Below are 21,359 nucleotides of genomic sequence, written 5' to 3'. Positions count from 1 at the left end.
AAGCAGATGTAAGGTTAACTTTCTTGCTTCTGCTGCCTGCTTTGCGCATTAAAGCAATCAGCAGTGTTTCTGAAACACTTATCTCTTGCGTAGACAGCAGAAACATATCACTCCATGGCTGAAATTCTTTTTTGTGTTCATATTGTGGAAATCGCTTTATCCATTTATAATGCGACTGGTTTAACCATGCTGACGTCACTCGTTCATGCGCAAACTAATCTTAGCTTCAGGATCAAAGCTTGAGTTGACAAAGAAACTCCATGAGCTGCTTCATGGTACCAACAAAGCTTGATCACGTTGGTTTGGTTTTGTCAACCCAAAACTAGTCCAATTACCCTGAGTTTGTTCAGCTACATTCATGGTACAGGCCCCTGCACTAAAGAAGTGTCTTGACAGTATTTTTTTATTAGAACTATTCCTCAATTTCCTCACCCTCGGGTTGTTTCAAACCTATACATTTCTTTGTTCTGTTAATCAGATAAATAAATATTTGTAAGAATGTTAACAATTTTCAGTTCTGTGACATCATCCACGGTAGGACAAAATCAATGTATATTTTTTGTTGTCTTAAACACAAACTGACATATTTGAAGAATTTAGGGACACAAACGGTTTTGTGGCCAATTATTTTTTCCTACTATGGCAGTCAATGATGTGATGTAATTGATAATTGCTAACATTCTTCCAAATATCTTTCGCTGTGTTCATCAGACCAAAGTTTTATACACGTATGAAATGACATGAGGTTGAGCAAATGATGACAGAACTATCACTTTAATGTTAAGACTTGCATTTATTTGATATTTATGCTGTGGTTCTGTGTGTTCAATTGTTCAATTAAAGTTTTATCAATATTAGGACTTGTGTATTTTTGTAACAAAAAAATTGTAAAAATAAGTATTTTATGAAGTAATTATAAAAAACGTAATACCCAAAAGATTCACAATTGCTAAATTGGGCTAAAATAGAAGGAGCCATTTGCCTCTTCTAAGGGAGCCAAATCACTCCACTGCTAGCCTGCTAGGACTCCTGACCCCACCCTCGGGGTCCTTTGACGAGCTGTCAGCTGCCTCAATTGTGCCTGTAGTGGTGGTAACCATAGTGATCAAATGCCATCGTCTACAAGTTGGTGAACTGACTTAACTGCCCCATAAGGCAATAGAGAAACAAAAAACAATCACATAGTTTTTAAAAAAAAGCACAGTTAATTCTAGTGCAAACCATTAGCCTAAATGACGCAAAAGTGTAATCTTGAGCACTAGTTAAAGCCCAAATTATACAAAATATCTAACTGAAATCATTTGCTGACAGCTTTGTCCCCCCCAGTTAAGAAATCCCATCTGCACCCCTGGTATCCCCTGTAGACTCTAAACGATTGATGCTTTCTGCTTCAGCGCTGTTCCTACTACACAAGGATGACCTGCTCACATGTAAATGCTCTAATCTTTTAACATGGCTACTGAAAAATGTGTGACTATTGGATTTCAAACTATTTTAAACTTTTACATGTTACCAGATGTTCCATGTGTAGGCTACGGCAATGTCATCAACTACTAGTTGTTTGGTTCCAAACACTGATTAGATTTTATCTTCAGGTGGTTGTCACAGACAATGTTGCATTGTTACCGTTATGTGAATTCTCTTCTGCCCGTTTGTGATTTGATTTGTAACGGTTATGAATTGTTTGATTTTTATTGCAGATCTTTAGTTTTTCTATGAGACCCAGTTGATGATATCAAGAGATCAGATGTTGGCCTGGACAGATGTACACTACAGTGACTTCACTGCTGTTCATAAATGACTGACTACTACCATGTTACTAAGTAAAACTAAGCACCTTTGGCAGTTTGTAGTTGTGATGGGGGTATAAACTTTTATTCAGATGTGCATTATTATTAAACAGGTTGTCTTTAACAGGACAGACAGGTTAAGAGTGACTCCATAGGGACCAGCTCCACTTTCACTTGTAACACGGCTTGAAGAATGTATCTTCCAGAATCTGACTTTGGAATTTTAAATGAATCTCCAACTCTTAGACGTCTTACACGTCCAACTGGTGCTGGTCCCTCAAAGTCACATAAATAAATATTTTCTGTGTTTGTTTTTGTGGGCCCTTCCTTGAACCACCACCTTAACGTGGTGGAGGGGTTTGAGTACCCGAGTGACCCTAGGAGCTATGTTGTCGGGGGCTATATGTCCCTGGTAGGGTCTCCCAAGGCAAACAGGTCCTAGGCGACGGGTCAGACTAAGAGTGGTTCAAAAACCCCTTATGATGTTGAAAATAACAAGGACCGTGACGTCACCCGGTATGGCGCAACCGGGGCACCACCCTGGAGCCAGGCCCGGGGTCGGTGCTTGCATGCGAGCACCTAGTGGCCGGGCCTTTCCCCACGGGGTCCGGCCGGGCTCAGCCCGAAGGAGCGACGTGGGGCCGCCTTCCCGTGGGCTCACCACGTGCGGGAGGGACCATAGGGGGTCGGTGCGGAGTGGATCGGGCGGCAGTCGGAGGAGAGTGCCTCGACAGCCCGATCCCTGGACACGGAAGCTAGCTCTAGGGACGTAGAACGTCACCTCACTGGCGGGGAAGGAGCCTGAGATGGTGCGTGAGGTTGAGAGGTTCCGACTAGAGATAGTCGGGATCACCTCTACGCATGGCTTGGGCTCTGGAACCACACTCCTCGAGAGAGGATGGACACTTCATCACTCTGGAATTGCCCATGGGGAGAGGCGGCGGGCTGGTGTGGGTCTGCTTATAGCCCCCCAGCTCTCCCGCCATGTGTTGGAGTTTACCCCGGTGAACGAGAGGGTCGTTTCCCTGCGCCTACGGGTCGGGGTTAGTTCTCTCACTGTTGTTTGTGCCTACGGGCCGAACGGCAGTGCAGAGTACCCGACCTTCTTGGAGTCTCTGGGAGGGGTGCTGGAAAGTACTCCGACTGGGGACTCCGTCGTCCTACTGGGGGACTTCAACGCCCATGTCGGCAACGACTGTGACACAAAGGGGCGACTTTGTGGTCGTTTCATCTGACCTGCGACCATATGTTTTGGACACTCGGGTTAAGAGAGGGGCGGAGCTGTCAACTGATCACCACCTGGTGGTGAGTTGGATCCGATGGCAGGAGAGGAAGCTGGACAGACTCGGCAGACCCAAACGCACTGTAAGGGTCTGCTGGGAACGCCTGGCCGAGTCTCCTGTCAGAGAGATCTTTAACTCCCACCTCCGGCAGACCTTCAACCAGATCCCGAGGGTGGCTGGAGACATTGAGTCCGAGTGGACCATGTTCTCCGCCTCCATTGTCGAAGCGGCCACTCGGAGCTGTGGCCGTAAGGTCTCCGGTGCCTGTCGAGGCGGGAATCCCCAAACCCGGTGGTGGACACCGGGAGTAAGGGAAACCGTCAAGCTGAAGAAGGAGTCTTATCGGGCCTGGTTGGCTTGTGGGACTCCTGAGGCAGCTGACAGGTACCGGCAGGCCAAGCGGACTGCTGCCCGGGTGATTGTGGAGGCAAAAACTCGGGCCTGGGAGGAGTTTGGTGAGGCCATGGAGAAGGACTATCGACTGGCCTCGAAGAGATTCTGGCAAACCGTCCGGCGCCTCAGGAGAGGGAAACAGTGCCCTACCAATGCTGTTTACAGTGGAGGTGGGAGGCTGTTGACCTCAACTGGGGATGTCGTCGGATGGTGGAAGGAGTACTTCGAGGATCTCCTCAATCCCACCGTCACGTCCTCCATTGAGGAAGCAGAGGCTGAGGGCTCAGAGGTGGACTCGTCCATCACCCAAGCCGAAGTCACTGAGGTAGTCAAGAAACTCCTCAGTGGCAACGCACCGGGGGTGGATGAGATTCTCCCTGAGTACCTCAAGTCTCTGGATGTTGTGGGGCTGTCTTGGCTGACACGCCTCTGCAGCATCGCGTGGCGGTCGGTGACAATGCCTCTGGGATGGCAGACCGGAGTGGTGGTCCCTCTTTTTAAGAAGGGGGACCGGAGGGTGTGTTCCAACTACAGGGGGATCACACTTCTCAGCCTTCCCGGGAAAGTCTATGCCAGGGTACTGGAGAGGAGAATACGGCCGATAGTAGAACCTCGGATTCAGGAGGAACAGTGTGGTTTTCGTCCAGGCCGTGGAACGCTGGACCAGGTCTACACCCTCTACAGGTTGCTGGAGGGTTCATGGGAGTTTGCTCAACCAATCCACATGTGTTTTGTGGATTTGGAGAAGGCATTTGACTGTGTCCCTCGTGGCATCCTGTGGAGGGTGCTTCGGGAGTATGGGGTCTGTGGTCCTTTACTAAGGGCTGTCAGGTCCCTGTACGGCCTAAGCAGGAGCTTGGTTCGCATTGCCGGCAGTAAGTCGGACTTGTTCCCAGTGCATGTCGGACTCCGGCAGGGCTGCCCTTTGTCACCGGTTCTGTTCGTAATTTTTATGGACAGAATTTCTAGGCGCAGCCAGGGGCCGGAGGGTGTAAGGTTTGGGGACCACACGATCTCGTCTCTGCTATTTGCGGATGATGTTGTCGTGTTGGCCCCTTCAAACCAGGACCTTCAGCATGCACTGGGACGGTTTACAGCAGAGTGTGAAGCGGCTGGAATGAAAATCAGTACCTCCAAATCCGAGGCCGTGGTCCTCAGTCGGAAAAGGGTGGCTTGCCCACTTCAGGTTGGTGGAGAGTTCCTTCCTCAAGTGGAGGAGTTTAAGTATCTCGGGGTCTTGTTCACGAGTGAGGGAAGGATGGAACGGGAGATTGACAGACGGATCGGTGCAGCTTCTGCAGTAATGCGGTCAATGTACCGGTCCGTCGTGGTGAAGAAAAACTGAGCCGCAAGGCGAAGCTCTCAATTTACCGGTCAATCTACGTTCCTACTCTCACCTATGGTCATGAGCTTTGGGTCATGACCGAAAGGACAAGATCCCGGATACAGGCGGCTCTTATCTTTTTTAAGGTTGCATCGTTGCAGTTTTAGCATGAACAGCTGATTTACAGCTACTGTTTTTATAATAATTACCTTAAAGCCAAGAAAAGGGGAGTCACTTTTCTTTTCCTCCGCAGGGTGGCTGGGCGATCCCTTAGAGATAGGGTGAGAAGCTCGGTCACCCGGGAGGAGCTCGGAGTAGAGCCGCTGCTCCTCCACATCGAGAGGGGTCAGCTGAGGTGGCTTGGGCATCTGTTACGGATGCCTACTGGACGCCTTCCCCGGAAGGTGTTCCGGGCCCGTCCGACCGGGAGGAGACCCCGGGGAAGACCTAGGACACGCTGGTGGGACTATGTCTCCCGGCTGGCCTGGGAACGCCTCGGTGTCCCCCCGGAAAAGAGCTGGAGGAAGTGTGTAGGGTGAGGGATGTCTGGGCATCTCTGCTTAGACTGCTGCCCCCGCGACCCGGCCCCGGATACGCGGTAAAAAATGGATGGATGGATGTTTTTGTGGAACGAAAAGGAGAGTCACATAGTGCAGTTTGGATAATTTATTTTATAGTAAAGAAGCAATAATAGTGTATCGTGTCTGAGGATGTCAGTCTCTTAATGTCCTGCCTTACATCCCTTTTTCTGCTTCACTGATTATACTAGACATACTCAGTTGGTACAAAATGACCCATACAATTTTGCACTTAATTTGTATATTTTGACTATTTATAGCAGCCTATAGACTTTTATACCTCTGTGTGTATTTAAGAGTAAATTTAAATCAGTCTAGCATAGAAGGTCTCGATGCTCTAAATATGTATTTGTAAATGTATATTTTATATATAACGTAATTTTCACTATCTGAAATCAGTATAGAATCAAAGATAAGTGAACCAATTGTGTCCATGTTCGGTGAGTTTTGAATGGCGTGACTGACGTTGATTCAACATTATCCCGATGAGCATGACATTATCTCACAAATACCTGATAATTAATAAAACAAGATAGATCACATTTAAATTAATTCACAGGTTTTACCCAGTTAAGTGCTTTCTCAAAAGCCTTAAGAATGACATTGATACCCTCTGTTCTTTCTGTTCAGAGAAACCTGAGACCACTTTACATTTTTTTGGGAACTGGTTACATTTTGGTGTGACATTTGTGATTTTATCAATTGTTATGTAAATCCTAATGTTGATTTTACATACAGAAATGTAATTTTTGGTTTTCATGAATGTGAAAAGAAAAGGGATATTTATTTTATAAACCCTATTTTTCTGTTAGCTAAATTTCACATTCACAAATCTAAATTCTCTAAATGCACTCTCTAAATGAGGTTTAAACGTGAGTTGAAAATGTACTTTGAGTCTGTCGAGTTCTCTAAAAACTTAAAAGCTACAAAAAAAGTGGCTGTGTTTAAGGACTTGGCACTTAATCTGGATTGAAAGACTGAAGGAATTTAGTCTGGACTGAGGGAATCTGGAGGTTGTATTGACAATGATAATGGTTGTTGAAAAATGTTTTTTTTTTGTTATCTCCTACAAGCATTTAATAAAATAAAAAATTAAAAGCTTTGTATTGGAGAAAAAAACATTCACGTGTTTTGCACAGCGCATGGGGAAGCTCATACAGTGCCAGTCTCAACGACAATGATAACAGACAATTGGTTTTATGGCATAATGTTATGATTTAATTTATTATCTTGAATTATTTTGGCTATGAAAGCCTCATAGTTGAAAATCTGATACCGTGACCGCCCTAAATGTCATGTAACCATATATTTAGGAATAACAAATATATAGATTTTTTTGGTATATGACAAAAGTTTAATCGCTGTTCCTTGAGAGTCTGGGAGGGTTATACATGTTTAACCCTGCAGTTAACAGAAAAAACTGAAGGCATCAGAGAACAATAAATAAACATTACAAAGATAAGATGTCCAGTTTAAGTTTAAGCCACTGTCATGGCTTGTTTTTAACAGCTTCCTCTTCATCTGACAACAGTTCTGGTAAATGTTCATACAGGCGTTTCTCCAGAGACTCGTCTATTTCGGTCTCTTTTCTCAAGACACACCAGAGAAGGAAGCCCACTCCTATGATGCTGATGGGTAGGACTTTCCACCATGGCCGCTTATAAGTGCTACCCATCGAGCGGTCCACGTTCCATATTTGGTTGCTGGCTTTGCTGCTGGAGAACTTGATGGGTTTTGATGTTTCTTCATTATCATCTAGAGGTTTTTTGGACTTTGCGTGTACCTGTGATGTCATGGACAACATTCTGGTTGTACATGGTCTACAAAAGTAAAAAGAGTTGATGAATTATTACTTGTAAAGGCTGTAATTGTGTACTTCCCTTTCAAGCTTAAAATGTAACATGGTTTTGTTAGGAAACCTTATATAAACCTTAATAGTCTATAGACTAGAAATGAGTTACTATTAGGAAAAAATCTAGTGCTTTTGTATAGCCTTTGAAGTTTAACATCATATAAGCATTATTATAAACAAAAATCTTATAGTAAATGTTTAAAGGGTTTTACGTGTTAAATAAAAAATATATTTCTATACAGATCTGTCGAGCCAAGGTCAGCTGTCAATTCATAAGGCTATATACACAATAGAAAATGATTTAAAGAAAAAAAGTGATAAGAGACATATTAACATGATAATGGACAACAAATGTATTCATCTGAATTATCATTACTTCATTTCATTTAAGGTTTCTCTTTATATATGTCTTATACATTCTGTTTAAACACTTCTTATGGTGAATTTCATAAAATATGCAATGACAAACCTTCACTTGCCTTAAGGTCACGTCTCCTCTTTTGGTACAAATATGATGATATAAAGAAAAGTGTGATAACCGAGAGCAAATTCGTCCTGTTGTTGACATCTCGAGGTTTCTTTACATCAGGCGTGAATCTCCCCGATCATGTAACTTGTGCAACTGCGAAATATGCTCGAACATACATTCAACCGGAAGCAATATAGTTCCTTATTAAAAAACAACAGGCGGCAGGGTTATAACGCACTTATTTTAATATTTTATGACATTATAATTACAGTTTTAAAAAACGAAGTAAGTTTTATTGAACTGATGATTTATTTCTCTCAATAAGGTTACATGCCCCGGAAGTCCAAGAGTCAACCAATCAAAGATCAGGATTTTGCAGAGCAGTAGCAGCGTCATCCAGCGTGGTGGCCGTCGACACGTGAGCTTCAATAATTATTGGTCAATCTTGCGATTTTGTTTGTAAGTTACTTGATTCGTTTGCTACGAAAGTTATTTTCAATTAGGAGTTGGTATTAGCCGGTAGTATTTCGTTTGTATGTGGGTGCGGTCGAACCATCTCTCTTTCTGTAATGGTGACTTTTTCATCCCCACATTTTCATTTGACCAGCCTTTATTCAATTGATTTCTTCTTAGTTAGTTTAACTCGTGTCTTTTTATTTCGCTGTAGTTTGAGACCTCTGTCAACAGTTTCTTAATCTAAGTATCATATTGTTGTATTGAATTCATGTGACGATTCAAATGTGCGGTAAGCCACCATGTGTGCTCTTTATTTCCCTTTAAGATTTGTTGCCATGACGAAGAGTCAAGCTCGAGGTGTCCAGTCTAATTCTGCCAAGAAAAATAAACTCAAACCCAGTGTTGATGATGAACAAAATGAGAGAACAGAGAAGAAAGTCACAACTAAAAAGAGGAGGACTGATAAAGAGGTTTGTTAAGGTGTCCTGAAATGTGATGGAGAAATTAATAAGCAATGTAAAAACCATTAAATTGATCTCGGGCACATTAAAAGCCTATTAGAATGAAGGAAACAAGTGAAACAGAGTTCACATCTTTACACTTGAAGACTAAAAAGGATTTAATTTAAGTATTATTTCAGATAATACAACCAACTGATACAGCAAACACAGAAAAGGGCAAAGATAAAAAAAATCTTAAAGTTAAATTACGGTTGTTTAAGAATGTTATTGTTTTCACAAGAATATATTTCTATGGCTAAAAAATGGGGACCATGAAGAGATCACACCGAAGAAGAAAAATAAAATTTTTCTCCTTGTTGCATTTTATGTGAATATACAACATAGGTCTGAAAGCAACATGTAAACAATTTACTTTAAACATATTTTAATTCTGATATGGAATCACAACATAAGATAGATATCTATAACAAATATCATTATATCTTAAAACTTTAAAATACGACCGAAGTAACTTTCAGATACTTTCAGTGTTCCTTTAGATCACAGAGGATGAGCACCATTCTTCATGATATTCTTTGAATTTAAGTATATAGTTCACATATTTTTGATTTCCGTTTTATTTGGCAGGTGTGTGAAGTAATTGTTCCAGAAGAGGACCTGCTAAAGCCACAGAAAGCCAAATGCAAACCAAAGAAACAAACCGATGAAGAGAGCACAGAGAAAACTAAGATGAAGAGAAAAAGAAAAGCAGAGGTTAGTAAGATTAATCAAAAGTAATTCATTTCCCAATTATTTTACCACTTTATAATAAAATAGACAACAAAATAATGATGTGCACTTTATCAGCTGTGCCATCATCAAAATTACATTTCAAGACCTTCAACAGGCAAATCTCATGGGGGTTTTATTGGTTCATTTCAGTGTTATTTTGTCTCTACATGCACATCTCGACAATGTTTAACCCACTCTGTCACACATGCACTCCCGGCCCTCAGGCTACTCCGCTCCTGAGGTCACACTCCTCCAAGTCTTTATTCTCATGAGAGCAAGAATGGTGCACGTTTGTGCACGTGACACAAGGACAGGGAGGTGTTTTGTTTGCGGTCTGCATGCAAGTATGCAGGCATGGCACATGGTGCGCGACAAACACTTGCAGTTTGTGCCGGAAGGTGTTTCCTAGCAGGCTGTACACAAGTGGGTTCAGACAGCTGTTGGCACAGGCCGCTAGGGTCACCACGTGCCCGGTGAGGGGGTAGCGCTGCCACAGGGTGTGGTTCCCACGTCGACGCGTGGCACTGTCGCCACTGAGCAGATGCACGCTGATGAAAATGTTTTCTGGTAGCCAGCACACAAAAAATACAGTCACCGCTGCCATGATCATGCGCAGGGCTTTGGCTCGTTGCGGGCGTTCAGAGCGCAAAAGTATGTGTGCGATAAGGGCATAGCACACACCCATCACGCAGAACGGTAGAGCAAAGCCCAGCGTCACCTCCAGCCATTGCACCTCAGCCACGCCTGCAAAACAAAAGCCACGCCCCCAGCCGTGATGTATGTGTGCCGTTGCAAATGGAATTAGGGTGCACAGGCTGGCGGCTGCCCAGATGGTCCAGCAAGCCCTGTGGGCGAGTCGGGTGCGGTGCATGGCAGAAATGTTTTTAGGTAGCGCTCGTGTCCTCAGTCCGGTCAGCGCTAGGCATCGGTCCAGACTCATCCAGGTGAGCGAGAACACACTGCTGTACATGTTTACCTGCAAGAACAGCGCCATGCAGGAGCACAGCACAGCGTCATCGTAGTAATGCTCGCTCAGGTTGAACACTTCGATAAGCGAGTCCAAAACCAGCACTAGGTCGGCCAGGGCTAAGTTTGTGAAGTACAGGTCAGGTGTGCTCATCCGTTGTCGAGGGTCAAAGTTCACCAGTAGGATCAGGAGGTTACCCATAAGGCCGAGCGGGAAGAGGAGAATGGTGTAGATGCAGGACAGGGCGAGACTCATGATGTAGGTGTCTGGAAAGGAGGAGTTTGTTTCGTTGACATCAGTTATGGACAGATGCAGCCTGGAGCGATTTGATTGAAAAACGGAGGGGTGGGAAGTCAAAAGATTTTCCGTCATCTTTATCTCTCACACTTGCTTTGTTCCTCCTTCACATAGTTTGAAAACAGTTGAAGCTTTTCTTTGCATTGCTTTCCTCTTTTCCAAGTGCTAAAACACACAAAGATGCATGAATAAATTGTACGTTGATGTTAACTCTGTAAGTTAGCAAAACATTTCTGTGCAATTAATAAGAACTTTTGAAAAAACAGGTTATTTGTTGTCAAAAATGATATTGAGCTATTTAGCTAAATTTTGAAAATGAAATATGGTCTGAAAGATCTTACCATAATCCGCTTTCATCCACATATGTAACTCGTGCTTTGACCTCACATGCACAAAATATGTCCTTTAAGGTCACAATGAAATAAATACGAATGTCCTGCTTTGGTTTTATTGGATTCTCTCTCCATTCTCTCTTTCCTTCTTCTCGGTTTGGCTACATTAAAGGAGTAGAAGTTTCTCCTGCTGAAGTCACGATGTCTCATGTACAAATGCGAAATACAGGAGCAGCAGGTTGTGGCAGACAGACATGTACAATGGCCACTTCTGTTTACCCCAAACAACGTTGATAGATAATAGCTCCATTACCTCCCCTGCTGGGTGGAAAATCAAAATATACAAGATCTAGAGTTGCATAGTGAAGAAATATGTGTGTGTTTGTCTGTATGGTTAGCCAGTGGAAAGAGATGTATTTTTTTACAGTTCTAGAGAATCTCGTCTCAAAGCCACCTGTGATAACTTTTTCAGGAATTGTTTAATAATGAAAGCATTTAAAAGAGTGAATAAGGTGGTTTTTATTTGGTTTTACACTTTGTAACTTCTATGTGTAGTTTGTTTGGTGAAATGCTTGTGCACATGGCAGCATAAAGGATCAGAACTTTCTAGTTTTCCTGGAACTGTATTTTGCATGTACAGTGCATCCGGAAAGTATTCACAGCGCTTCACTTTTTCCACATTTTGTCATGTTACAGCCTAATCCCAAAATTGATTAAATTAATTATTTTCCTCAAAATTCTACAAACAAAACCCCAGTGAAATATGTTTGTTTGAAATCTTTGTAAATTTATTAAAAATAAAAAATGCACATGTACATAAGTATTCACAGCCTTTCCTCAATACTTTGTTGAAGCACCTTTGACACCAATCTTTTTGAGTATGATGCTACAAGCTTGTCACACCAATTTTTGGGCGGTTTCTCACATTCGTCTTTGCAAGATTTCTGAAGCTCCATCGGGTTGGATGGGGAGCGTCGGTCCACAGTCATTTTCAGATCTGTCCAGAGATGTTCAATCGATTTCAAGTCTGGGCTCTGGCTTGGCCACTCAAGGACATTAACAGAGTTGTCTTGTAGCCACTCCTTTGTTATCTTGGCTGTGTGCTTGGGGTCTTTGTCCTGCTGGAAGATGAACCTTCACCCCAGTCTGAGGTCTAGAGCGCTCTCCCAGTCTCCCAGTTCCTGCTGCTGAAAAACATCCCCACAGCATGATCCTCCCACCACCATGCTCAGTGAAGATGGTATTGGCCAGGTGATGAGAGGTGCTTGGTTTCCTCCAGACATGGCCAAAGAATTCAATCTCTGTTTCATCAGACCAGAGAATTTTGTTTCTCATGGTCTGAGAGTCCTTCAGGTGCCTTTTGGCAAACTCCAGGCGGGCTGTCATGTGCCTTTTACTAAGGAGTGGCTTTTGTCTGGCCATACAGGCCTGATTGGTGGAGTGCTGCAGAGATGGTGGTTCTTCTGGAAGGTTCTCTCTCCACAGATATATGCTGGAGCTCTGTTAGAGTGACCATCGGGTTCTTGGTCACCTAAGAACCTTCTCCCCCGATCACTCCGTTTGGCTGGGCGGTCATCTCTAGGAAGAGTCCTGATGGTTCCAAACTTCCATTTACGGATGATGAAGCTCACTGTGTTCATTTTTCTGTACCCTTCTCCAGATCTGCGCCTCGATACAATCCTGTCTCTAAGTTCCCTTTCGAGAGCGGTCACTTCGACATTGCGGAGACCGCATATGAAACTCCTCCTCTTTTTCACTTTCCTGAAGTCCAATAGGATAACGCCAGTAAAAAACTTGCCAATTGTCGCAAGACATGCACAGTATGCAAATACTGACGAGTCTAGACAGTATAATTACAGTGCATGTGACGACAATCCTCAGAATCTTCTTTTTCACGCTGCCATTGTTGAAGACGCAACTGGATACTTCTTCACCGCATCCGATGGCTTCTTTCTGTCGTCTCTGCGCGGGCCCCATTGGCCCGCAGGATACTCACGAGCACTGCATTGCCTGCCTGGGCCTTGCCCATGCAGGGGATGCACTCTGCGAGTCTGATTGCGCGCACTGTGCGGACCTGCCGGTGTGTGTTTTGAGGACTCACAGGAACATCACTCGTGGACTCATAGGGTCGAGGCTCACCGCCGCCAACGAGCCGCTGGTGAGTCCACCCATTCCACGAGGTGGCGGCGACGACCCGGCTCCGGGCCCCCTTCCTCTGCCGTCACCTCGTTCCCCAGTCCTCTACGTCGACGAGGGCCTTCGTCCTCCGCCTTCCATCGCGGACGCCGTTTCCTTCGGCGTCGAGGAGGACGATGACTCCATGTCCATATCAGCTTCGGACAAGGACTGGGCAGGATCGGAGCGAGATCGTCCCGATCCGGAGAGCACCCCGGACCTCCACGAGGAGTTCGTCAGGGTTCTCGAGAAAGCTGTAAGCGAGCTCGACATCACCTGGGATCCACCTGAGATGCCGGCGAAGAGTAAGCTCGACTCCTGGTACTTTCAGGCGAGTCGCCGCCAGGCCGCGTCGAAAAGGAGTTCGCCGTTCTTCCCAGATGTCCACGAGCACGTGTTGAAGACGTGGTCAGCACCTCAGTAGACGCGCGTCCACGCTCCTACGCCGGCCATGTTCGCCCACGTGGTCGGGGCCGAGGCCCACGGTTACGTGCGCATGCCACCCGTCGAGGAGACCCTCGCCGCTCATTTGTGCCCTTCCGCCACCTCGTTGGGCTCGGACCCAGGCCTGCCCTCGAAGCCGTGCAGGTTTACCGCCCATCTCGCCGGTAAGGCATACGTGTCCGCTGGCGAGGCCGCCTCCTCCTTGCACACTATGGCGGTGCTGCAGGTGTTCCAGGCAAAGATCCTCCAGTCGCTGGATAGCGGCAGCCTGGAGGCGGACGCTACGCGGGATCTGAGGGCGGCGACCGACTTCGCGCTGATGGCTACGAAACGCACGGCTCAGGCTATCGGCAGATCTATGGGGTTTATGGTCGTCCTCCACCGTCATCTGTGGCTTATGCTGGAGGATCTAAAAGACGCCGATCGTAAGTCCCTGCTCAACGCACCGATCACTCCCTCCGGCCTCTTTGGTGACGTCGTTGAGTCGGTAGTAGAGCGTTTTGGTGAGGCGCAAAAGCGCGCCAAGGCCATGAGTCACGTGCTGCCTCGACGCTCTTACCAACCGTCTCCGAGAGCCCGCTCTTCATCCGCGCCTCACTCCTCGCAGAGACCCGCCAAACAGCACGCGTCTCCCGCACCGGCTAGTCGAGGTCACGAGCCGGACGTCCGTCCTAAACAATGGTCGGGTCCAGCAAAGAAGAGGTAAGGGCCGAAGAGAGGTCCACGGCCGTCGTCCTGACGGACCTGGGAAGAGGAGGAGAGAGTCCGTGAGCGTGCCGGCGGCCCCCAAACGCCGCTGTTAGCAACAGTTTTCCCCCGCGGTTGCGGGCGATTATTGCAATGTTGTAAGTGTTGTTTGTGTGAATGCAATAAAAACACATACCTGTTCACAGGAAGAGCTCTTTTCCCCTCACACAATGCTGCGTCCCTTGCCCTGCCACGGTGCAGCACGAAGCCGCAGCTAGTCACAACTATAACCTGCATTCCGTGGACGAGTGACCGCTGGAGTCTCACGCGCGAGCTATTTTCCTGCCAGTGCATTTAGCCTCGCTGGGCCAGCGCGCTCCCCTAAACGGTCCGATGACGGTAACCCCGATCAGATTCGGCCGTTATGTCTGTTTCTGGACGCGTGGAAAGCCATCCCAGGCATCTCTCTTTGGCTGCTAAACGTGATAGAACACGGGTACTCCCTGCAGTTCAGGCGCAGACCTCCCCGCTTCAGCGGTGTGGTCCCGTCGCTTACGTCAGCGCAAAACGCACCTGTGCTGAGGCAGGAAATCTGCAGCCTGCTCGCGAAAGGAGCGATCGAGCGTGTCCCCCCGAACGAGCGGGAAAGCGGGTTGTACAGCCGGTATTTTGTAGTGCCCAAGAGAGATGGTGGTCTGCGTCCGATTCTGGACTTGAGACCCGTCAACCGAGCGCTTCACAAGCGAGCGTTCAGAATGACAACTCTAAAACAGATCCTGGCACAAGTGCGTCCGGGGGACTGGTTTGTTTCCGTAGATCTGAAGGATGCGTACTTTCATGTTCAGATAGCCAAGCGCCACCTAAGGTTCCTGCGATTCGCATTCGAGGATTCAGCGTACCAATTTGCTGTCCTCCCATTCGGGCTGGCATTAGCTCCACGCACATTCTCGAAGTGCGTGGACGAGGCGCTTTCCCCTCTCAGAGCGAGCGGAATGCGCATTCTCAATTATCTGGACGATTGGCTGATTTTAGCCCACTCTCGGAAGGCGCTAATCGGTCACACGCGGATGCTGCTTTGTCACTTGACATCCCTGGGGCTGCGCGTGAACATGCAGAAGAGCAAACTCACGCCGAGTCAGTCCATAACGTATCTGGGGGTATGTTTCGACTCAGTGGAGATGCGCGCTCGCCTCTCCCCAGAGAGGACGGAGTCCATCTCTTCAGCTCTACATTTGCTCAGGCCGGGCCGGTCTGTTCCCCTGAGGGAGTTCCAGAGGCTTTTGGGTCTCATGGCGTCGGCGGTCTGCCACCTAGGTCTTCTGCACATGCGACCACTTCAGTTCTGGCTGAAGGCTCGGGTTCCATGGAGAGAATGGTCCTCGGGTCGGGCGCGAGTTCCGGTTACACGCGGCTGCCTCGGCGCCCTGAGTCCGTGGCGCGACCCGAGCATGTTCAGTCGTGGAGTTCCCCTGGGGCTGGTGACGAGACGCACAGTCGTTACGACGGATGCATCGTCATCGGGATGGGGCGCGTTGTGCGAGGGCATGCCGGCATCCGGCCTTTGGTCACAGTCTCTGAGGAAATGGCACATAAATCGCCTGGAACTAAAGGCGGTGTCTCTAGCTCTTCATACTTTCCAGTTGAGGCTGGAGCAGAAACATGTTCTGATTCGCACCAACAACATGTCCGTGGTTTCGTACCTAAACCGCCAGGGAGGGATCCGTTCCGGAGCTCTTTTCAAACAGGCGGCGGGTCTCCTACTGTGGGCAGATCGGCATATACTCTCTATCAGAGCAGCGCATATCCCCGGTCATCTGAACCGCGGAGCGAACATGCTTTCGAAGGAGGGTCTTCAGCACGGGGAATGGAGGCATAATCCCGACACAGTCCTGTTAATTTGGGAACGCTTCGGGAAAGCGTAAGTAGATCTATTCGCGACAAGCGAGAACGCACACTGCCCGTTGTATTTCTCGCTGATCCACTCCCCCATGGGGAGCGACGCGCTGACGGTGCGTTGGCCGGTCGTTCAGCTTTACGCGTTTCCTCCGGTGAAGATTTTACCCCTAGTGCTGTGCAAAGTCAGAGAGGAGAAGGCGTCGGTGATTCTCGTCGCTCCGTTCTGGCCGAATCAACCATGGTTCCCGGACCTGAGGGAGTTGTTGACGGCACCGCCGTGGCGGATTCCCCTCAGGAGAGACCTGCTGTCCCAAGTGAACGGCACGATTTGGCACCCCAGCCCAGAGTTGTGGAACCTCCATGCCTGGCCGCTTCGGGGGTTCTAACTGCACTCCCTCAGCGTGTACTGGATACTATTTCGGAGTCTCGTGCGCCGTCTACCGGACGTTTATACGCTCTAAAATGGGGGGTGTTTGCTAAATGGTGCAGCAGTAACAATAACGACCCGGCGTCCTGCCCCGTGTCTGATATTTTATCTTTCCGGCAGCACAGGCTGGACAACGGCGGCCTCCCGTCAACGCTGAAGGTTTACGTAGCGGCTATCGCCTCGTTTCGTTCCCCGGTTGATGGGCAATCGATTGGTAGGCACATGCTGGTGGTCAGATTCCTCAGAGGAGCGAGGAGACTTTTCCCCCCGCGAACCCCTTCGGTACCGCCTTGGGACTTAGCGCTGGTGTTGAAGGCTCTCTCTTCTCCCCCTTTTGAGCCTTTGGACGCGGCTTCTGTAAGAGAGCTCACTCTAAAAACCGTTCTCCTTCTCGCCCTTGCTTCGGCTAAGCGCATAGGGGATTTACAAGCGCTCTCAGTCGGCGCTGATTTCATTCGTTTTGGACCCGGCGACTGCAGCGTCACTCTCCGGCCAAAATCGGGTTATGTGCCAAAGTCCATGTCTACCGCTTTTAGAGCACAGGTCATTTCTTTGCCCGCCTTGTCTTCCGAGTCGTCAGACTCGCAGGATGCTAATGCTCAGAGAGCGGTCTCCACGGTAAGGGTCTTGCGGGCTTACATTGATCGCACGGCCGGGTTTCGGAAGTCTGAGCAGCTCTTTATTTGTTTTTGTGGGGGTACTAAAGGCCGGGCTGTCTCAAAACAGAGGCTCTCTCACTGGGTAGTGGACGCTATTACCTTGGCGTACGAAAGCCAGGGTCAGAACTGCCCCTTCGGTATCAGAGCTCATTCGACTAGGGCTATCGCCTCTTCGTGGGCCTGGTCTAAGGGCACATCTATTCAGGACATATGCTGTGCAGCTGGCTGGTCTTATCAGAATACTTTCGCCAGGTTCTACAGATTGGATGTGTCCTCGTTGGCTTCTCAAGTCCTCTCGGTGAGTGCTGATTAAGCTTTATCTTCTACCTTGTAATGTATTGTGCTACACAGTTGTTGCCGCATTGCTGTTTACACTGTGCTTGGTGTACTTATGTTCGCTATTATATCGCCCGGGATTCCGTGCTGGTTCTACTGCTGTGGTGTCTGCCCTGTTCAGCGCAGCCCGCTGCATTCGTTTGGTTTGGATATGCAAATTTGACAAAAGACCAATCTAGCAGTTCATTGGCGTGCTCACTGATCTAGCAGTTCATAGGCCGGTTTCAGCCAATCAGCGGTTAACGCTTGGGGCGACCTCGCGAATGGTTGATTTGTCTGCTCCGCATACTGTGTGCGTGTTATCCCAGTTATCGGGCGGTTTTAGCTAGCTCTCACGGCGGGATTGTACTACCGTTCCATATGCGGTCTCCGCGTCGAAGTGACCGCTCTCGAAAGGGAACGTCTCCGGTTACTTTCGTAACCTCGGTTCCCTGAGAACGAGACATTGCGTAGATCGCCGTTTTCACCGCTTATCACCGGTCGGGCGTTCTATCGTAGATTCTGAGGATTGTCGTCACATGCACTGTAATTATACTGTCTAGACTCGTCAGTATTTGCATACTGTGCATGTCTTGCGACAATTGGCCAGTTTTTTACTGGCGTTATCCTATAGGACTTCAGGAAAAGTGAAAAAGAGGAGGAGTTTCATAAGCGGTCTCCGAAATGTCTCGTTCCCGCTTCTCAGGGAACCGAGGTTACGAAAGTAACCGGAGACGGTCTACAGACAATTCCGTTCAACTTCATGGCTTGGTTTGTGCTCTGACATGCACTGTTAACTGTGGGACCTTATATAGACAGGTGTGTGCCTTTCAAAATCATGTCCAATCAACTGAATTGACCACAGGCTGACTCCAAGTTGTAGAAACATCTCCAGGAAGATCAGTGAAAACAGGAGGCACCTGAGCTCAATTTTGAGCGTCATGGCAAATAGTTTGAAAACTATGTACATGTCCTTTTTACGTTTTCATTTTTAATAAATTTGCAAAGATTTCAAACACACTTATTTCACGCTGTCATTATGGGGTATTGTTTGTAGAATTTTGAGGAAAATAATTAATTTAATCCATTTTGGAATAAGGCTGTAACATGACAAAATGTGGAAAAAGCGAAGCGCTGTGAATACTTTACGGATGCACTGTATATGATCAACACAAGCGCCCTATGCTTTTGTCTTGTCTATTTTCATACAGCTTTGATTGTGATTATTAAATATACAAACACACATTTTATGTGTTACACTTACACCATTTATTTCAAACCTTGAATTATAAAATTTACTTCATTGTAGTAGAAGTATTCATTAAACATTTCTATCATAGAGTACTGGAGATCTGGAGAAAACCCCACCGCCACAGGAATCAGATGGTCAGGAGGATGGCGAGGAAGATCTCAGTCCAGAAGAAACACGAGTGCTGGACAGGAAGCTGAAGAAGATTCGTAAAAAGGAAGAAAATAAGAAAATGAAAGATGAAGGCAAAAGCACTGACCAGGACGAGAATAAGACAAATGTAGCTGAGAAGCTGGCGTTGGAATACCTGTCATGGTAACTTTTAGAAACATTTATTGTTTCTATCTATTACTAATATTGAACCTAAATGTTTATTACAATTATCCAATTATATCATAGACATAACAAATAAAACAAATCATCCCCTTTTATGTTAATAAGTTTACATGACCACTGTCACAATTGTGCAAATTTCCAGTGTGGTTTTTGACTTTTAGACCCTACATAGTAAATGTTTTCTCGTTTTACCAGTGATTATAAGACATTGTGTCAACTGATGTTTTCTGTGTGTTTGTCTGTGTAGCTGGTCTGAGAGAAAAGATGAATGGAAGTTTCAGAAAACCAGGCAAACATGGCTTCTTCAGAACATGTTTGACAGAGTGAAGGTAGAGAACATCAGCAAACATACTCTACACACATCCTACAGTCATACAACATGAAACTGATGTTTATCACTTGTTTAAAAATTTTATAAATAGAAAAATACACGGCTGCGTTTCCCAAAAGCATTGTAACCTTAAGTTGATCTTAGGACCATTGTCTCCAATGGAGCTGTGTTCAACGTAGGCCAGGCCTATTCAATTAGTTTCTCATGGGGGCCAGTTCATGAAAACCATCCCAAATGAGGGGATGGAGATTTATGGCTTGCAATATGAGGGATGACACAACAAGAAGAAATCTTATTTTCTCAAATTCTGTTTCTTCTCTTTTAATGTTTCTGGATACTGAGTTTTCGGTCCTTTACTATACAATAGCAATATATTTGCCCACATGAAAAAACTTCTGTATACGAACGTATTCACTTATAAACTATTAAAATACCTTCAGTAGATGGCCTATGTAGAACCATACATGGAAAAATGTAAGGTTTTTTTTTACTTAAGAATTTTTTATAAGTAAAATTAAGATACCCAAAGATTTTTCCTACATTTAAACATGCTGATGTTGTATTTTGAAACTGCATGACAAAAAAAACAACATTAACCTACACTATTCGTGGTAGCAAAATGTCAGAAATGAAACTAATAAATGTTCTCATCCATCATTGTCCTGTTGCGTCTCACACCGTGTCTACACGGAACGGGACAGGTGCGACGATAATGGGCTTGGCATGCCGCATCCAGTGTGGACAAAATTTAAAATGAATGCATTTCTTATGTCTTGTGTTGTGTCCAGTGTAGACACGATGTCACAGTAGAGACCGCTTGCGGGTAGGTCCTTAATGTTCATTGCTTGAATCTCTCTCTTTCTAAAGGTGCCTGATAGTTATTTTGAGGTGTTGCTGGCCTATATGGAGGGTCTTCGTGGATCTGCAAAAGAAAAGACACTGCAGAAGGCCGAAGTGCTGGTGCGCTGGGAAGGCCAGGGAGAGGGAGAGGGAGATGAAGATGCTGAAACAAGGAGAAACCGAGCCAAACTGGTCATGCAGCAGCTGTGAAAGGCTGAAATGAACTTCTCCATGTTTCTATAAATCTGTAATTTCCGCATATTCAAGTGAGCAGTCATATTGTAATAATCTGTAAATATGTACATCACGTTGAATAAAAAGATTTTGTTTTCATTTTAAATTCAACAATTTCTTCAGCGTTCTTTTCAATTCCACTCACAATGCATTCAAGGAACACACAGTTTATGTGTGATAAGGTGACCCAACGTTCCCATTTTCTGGGGACAGTCCCTGTTTTTGGTGTTCTGGAGCTGTCCCTGTAAATGTGCCCATTTTACAGCACGTCCAAAACCACGAACCCTGCATTCCAATGCGCCTACTTATACTATGCCTAATAGTAGGTACTGTTTTTGTTTGAATAGTAGGTACTTCTGAGTGCATGGCAAGAGTGATTACACACACTGGGACATATGCGGTGGCCATTGTTGCCTAGACAACATTGTGGCCAATTACTGTCACACACATCAAAATATAGCTCTTCTTTCCATTAAGGTATTTCATTGATTTTCGCAGGTAATGTTTACATATATAAGCTGAACAATAAAGCTTTCTACTGATGTATCAGTTATGATATGACAATAAATGGCGGAGATACATCCAAACTCTGCTATCTGAGAGTGCGAAACAAATCTAAATATTGAGAAAATTGTCTTGAAGTTGTTAATCAGAGGCACTCTAGCAGGCCACCCACTCACAAAAATACAGTTTTTATATATTTAGGGTAGGAAATTTAAAAAATATCTTCATGCAACATGTATTCTGTATTTATTCTAACTGTATATCCTGCACTTGCTAACTGCACTTCTGG

General features: G+C 46.1%; 3 protein-coding genes across 3 annotated transcripts; 1 reads left to right on the top strand and 2 right to left on the bottom strand.

The window, feature by feature from the left end:
- Positions 1 to 6,733: 6,733 nt before the first annotated feature.
- uqcc4 (ubiquinol-cytochrome c reductase complex assembly factor 4) lies at positions 6,734 to 7,827 on the bottom strand. Its single transcript, XM_079447722.1, has 2 exons — positions 7,700 to 7,827; positions 6,734 to 7,188 (listed from the first exon to the last, which is right to left on the bottom strand). Exons 1-2 carry the CDS (start codon positions 7,786 to 7,788, stop codon positions 6,858 to 6,860), a joined length of 420 nt encoding a protein of 139 aa, XP_079303848.1. The 5' UTR covers positions 7,789 to 7,827; the 3' UTR covers positions 6,734 to 6,857.
- Positions 7,828 to 8,047: 220 nt separating this feature from the next.
- Positions 8,048 to 20,671, top strand: chlsn (cholesin). The gene is made up of 6 exons (XM_079447721.1): positions 8,048 to 8,107; positions 8,471 to 8,615; positions 9,234 to 9,359; positions 18,917 to 19,140; positions 19,409 to 19,490; positions 20,360 to 20,671. The coding sequence occupies exons 2-6, from the start codon at positions 8,481 to 8,483 to the stop codon at positions 20,540 to 20,542; spliced, it is 750 nt and encodes a 249-aa protein (XP_079303847.1). The 5' UTR covers positions 8,048 to 8,107; positions 8,471 to 8,480; the 3' UTR covers positions 20,543 to 20,671.
- LOC306889054 (G-protein coupled estrogen receptor 1-like) lies at positions 8,734 to 11,236 on the bottom strand. Its single transcript, XM_079447720.1, has 2 exons — positions 10,983 to 11,236; positions 8,734 to 10,806 (listed from the first exon to the last, which is right to left on the bottom strand). Exon 2 carries the CDS (start codon positions 10,714 to 10,716, stop codon positions 9,598 to 9,600), a length of 1,119 nt encoding a protein of 372 aa, XP_079303846.1. The 5' UTR covers positions 10,717 to 10,806; positions 10,983 to 11,236; the 3' UTR covers positions 8,734 to 9,597.
- Positions 20,672 to 21,359: the final 688 nt, after the last annotated feature.

The sequence above is a fragment of the Barbatula barbatula genome (genome assembly GCF_947034865.1).
Source record: "Barbatula barbatula genome assembly, chromosome: 23".
NCBI classification, from domain to species: domain Eukaryota; kingdom Metazoa; phylum Chordata; class Actinopteri; order Cypriniformes; family Nemacheilidae; genus Barbatula; species Barbatula barbatula.
The sequence above is the reverse complement of the archived record's forward strand: the minus strand, read 5'-3'. Positions and strand labels throughout refer to the sequence as shown.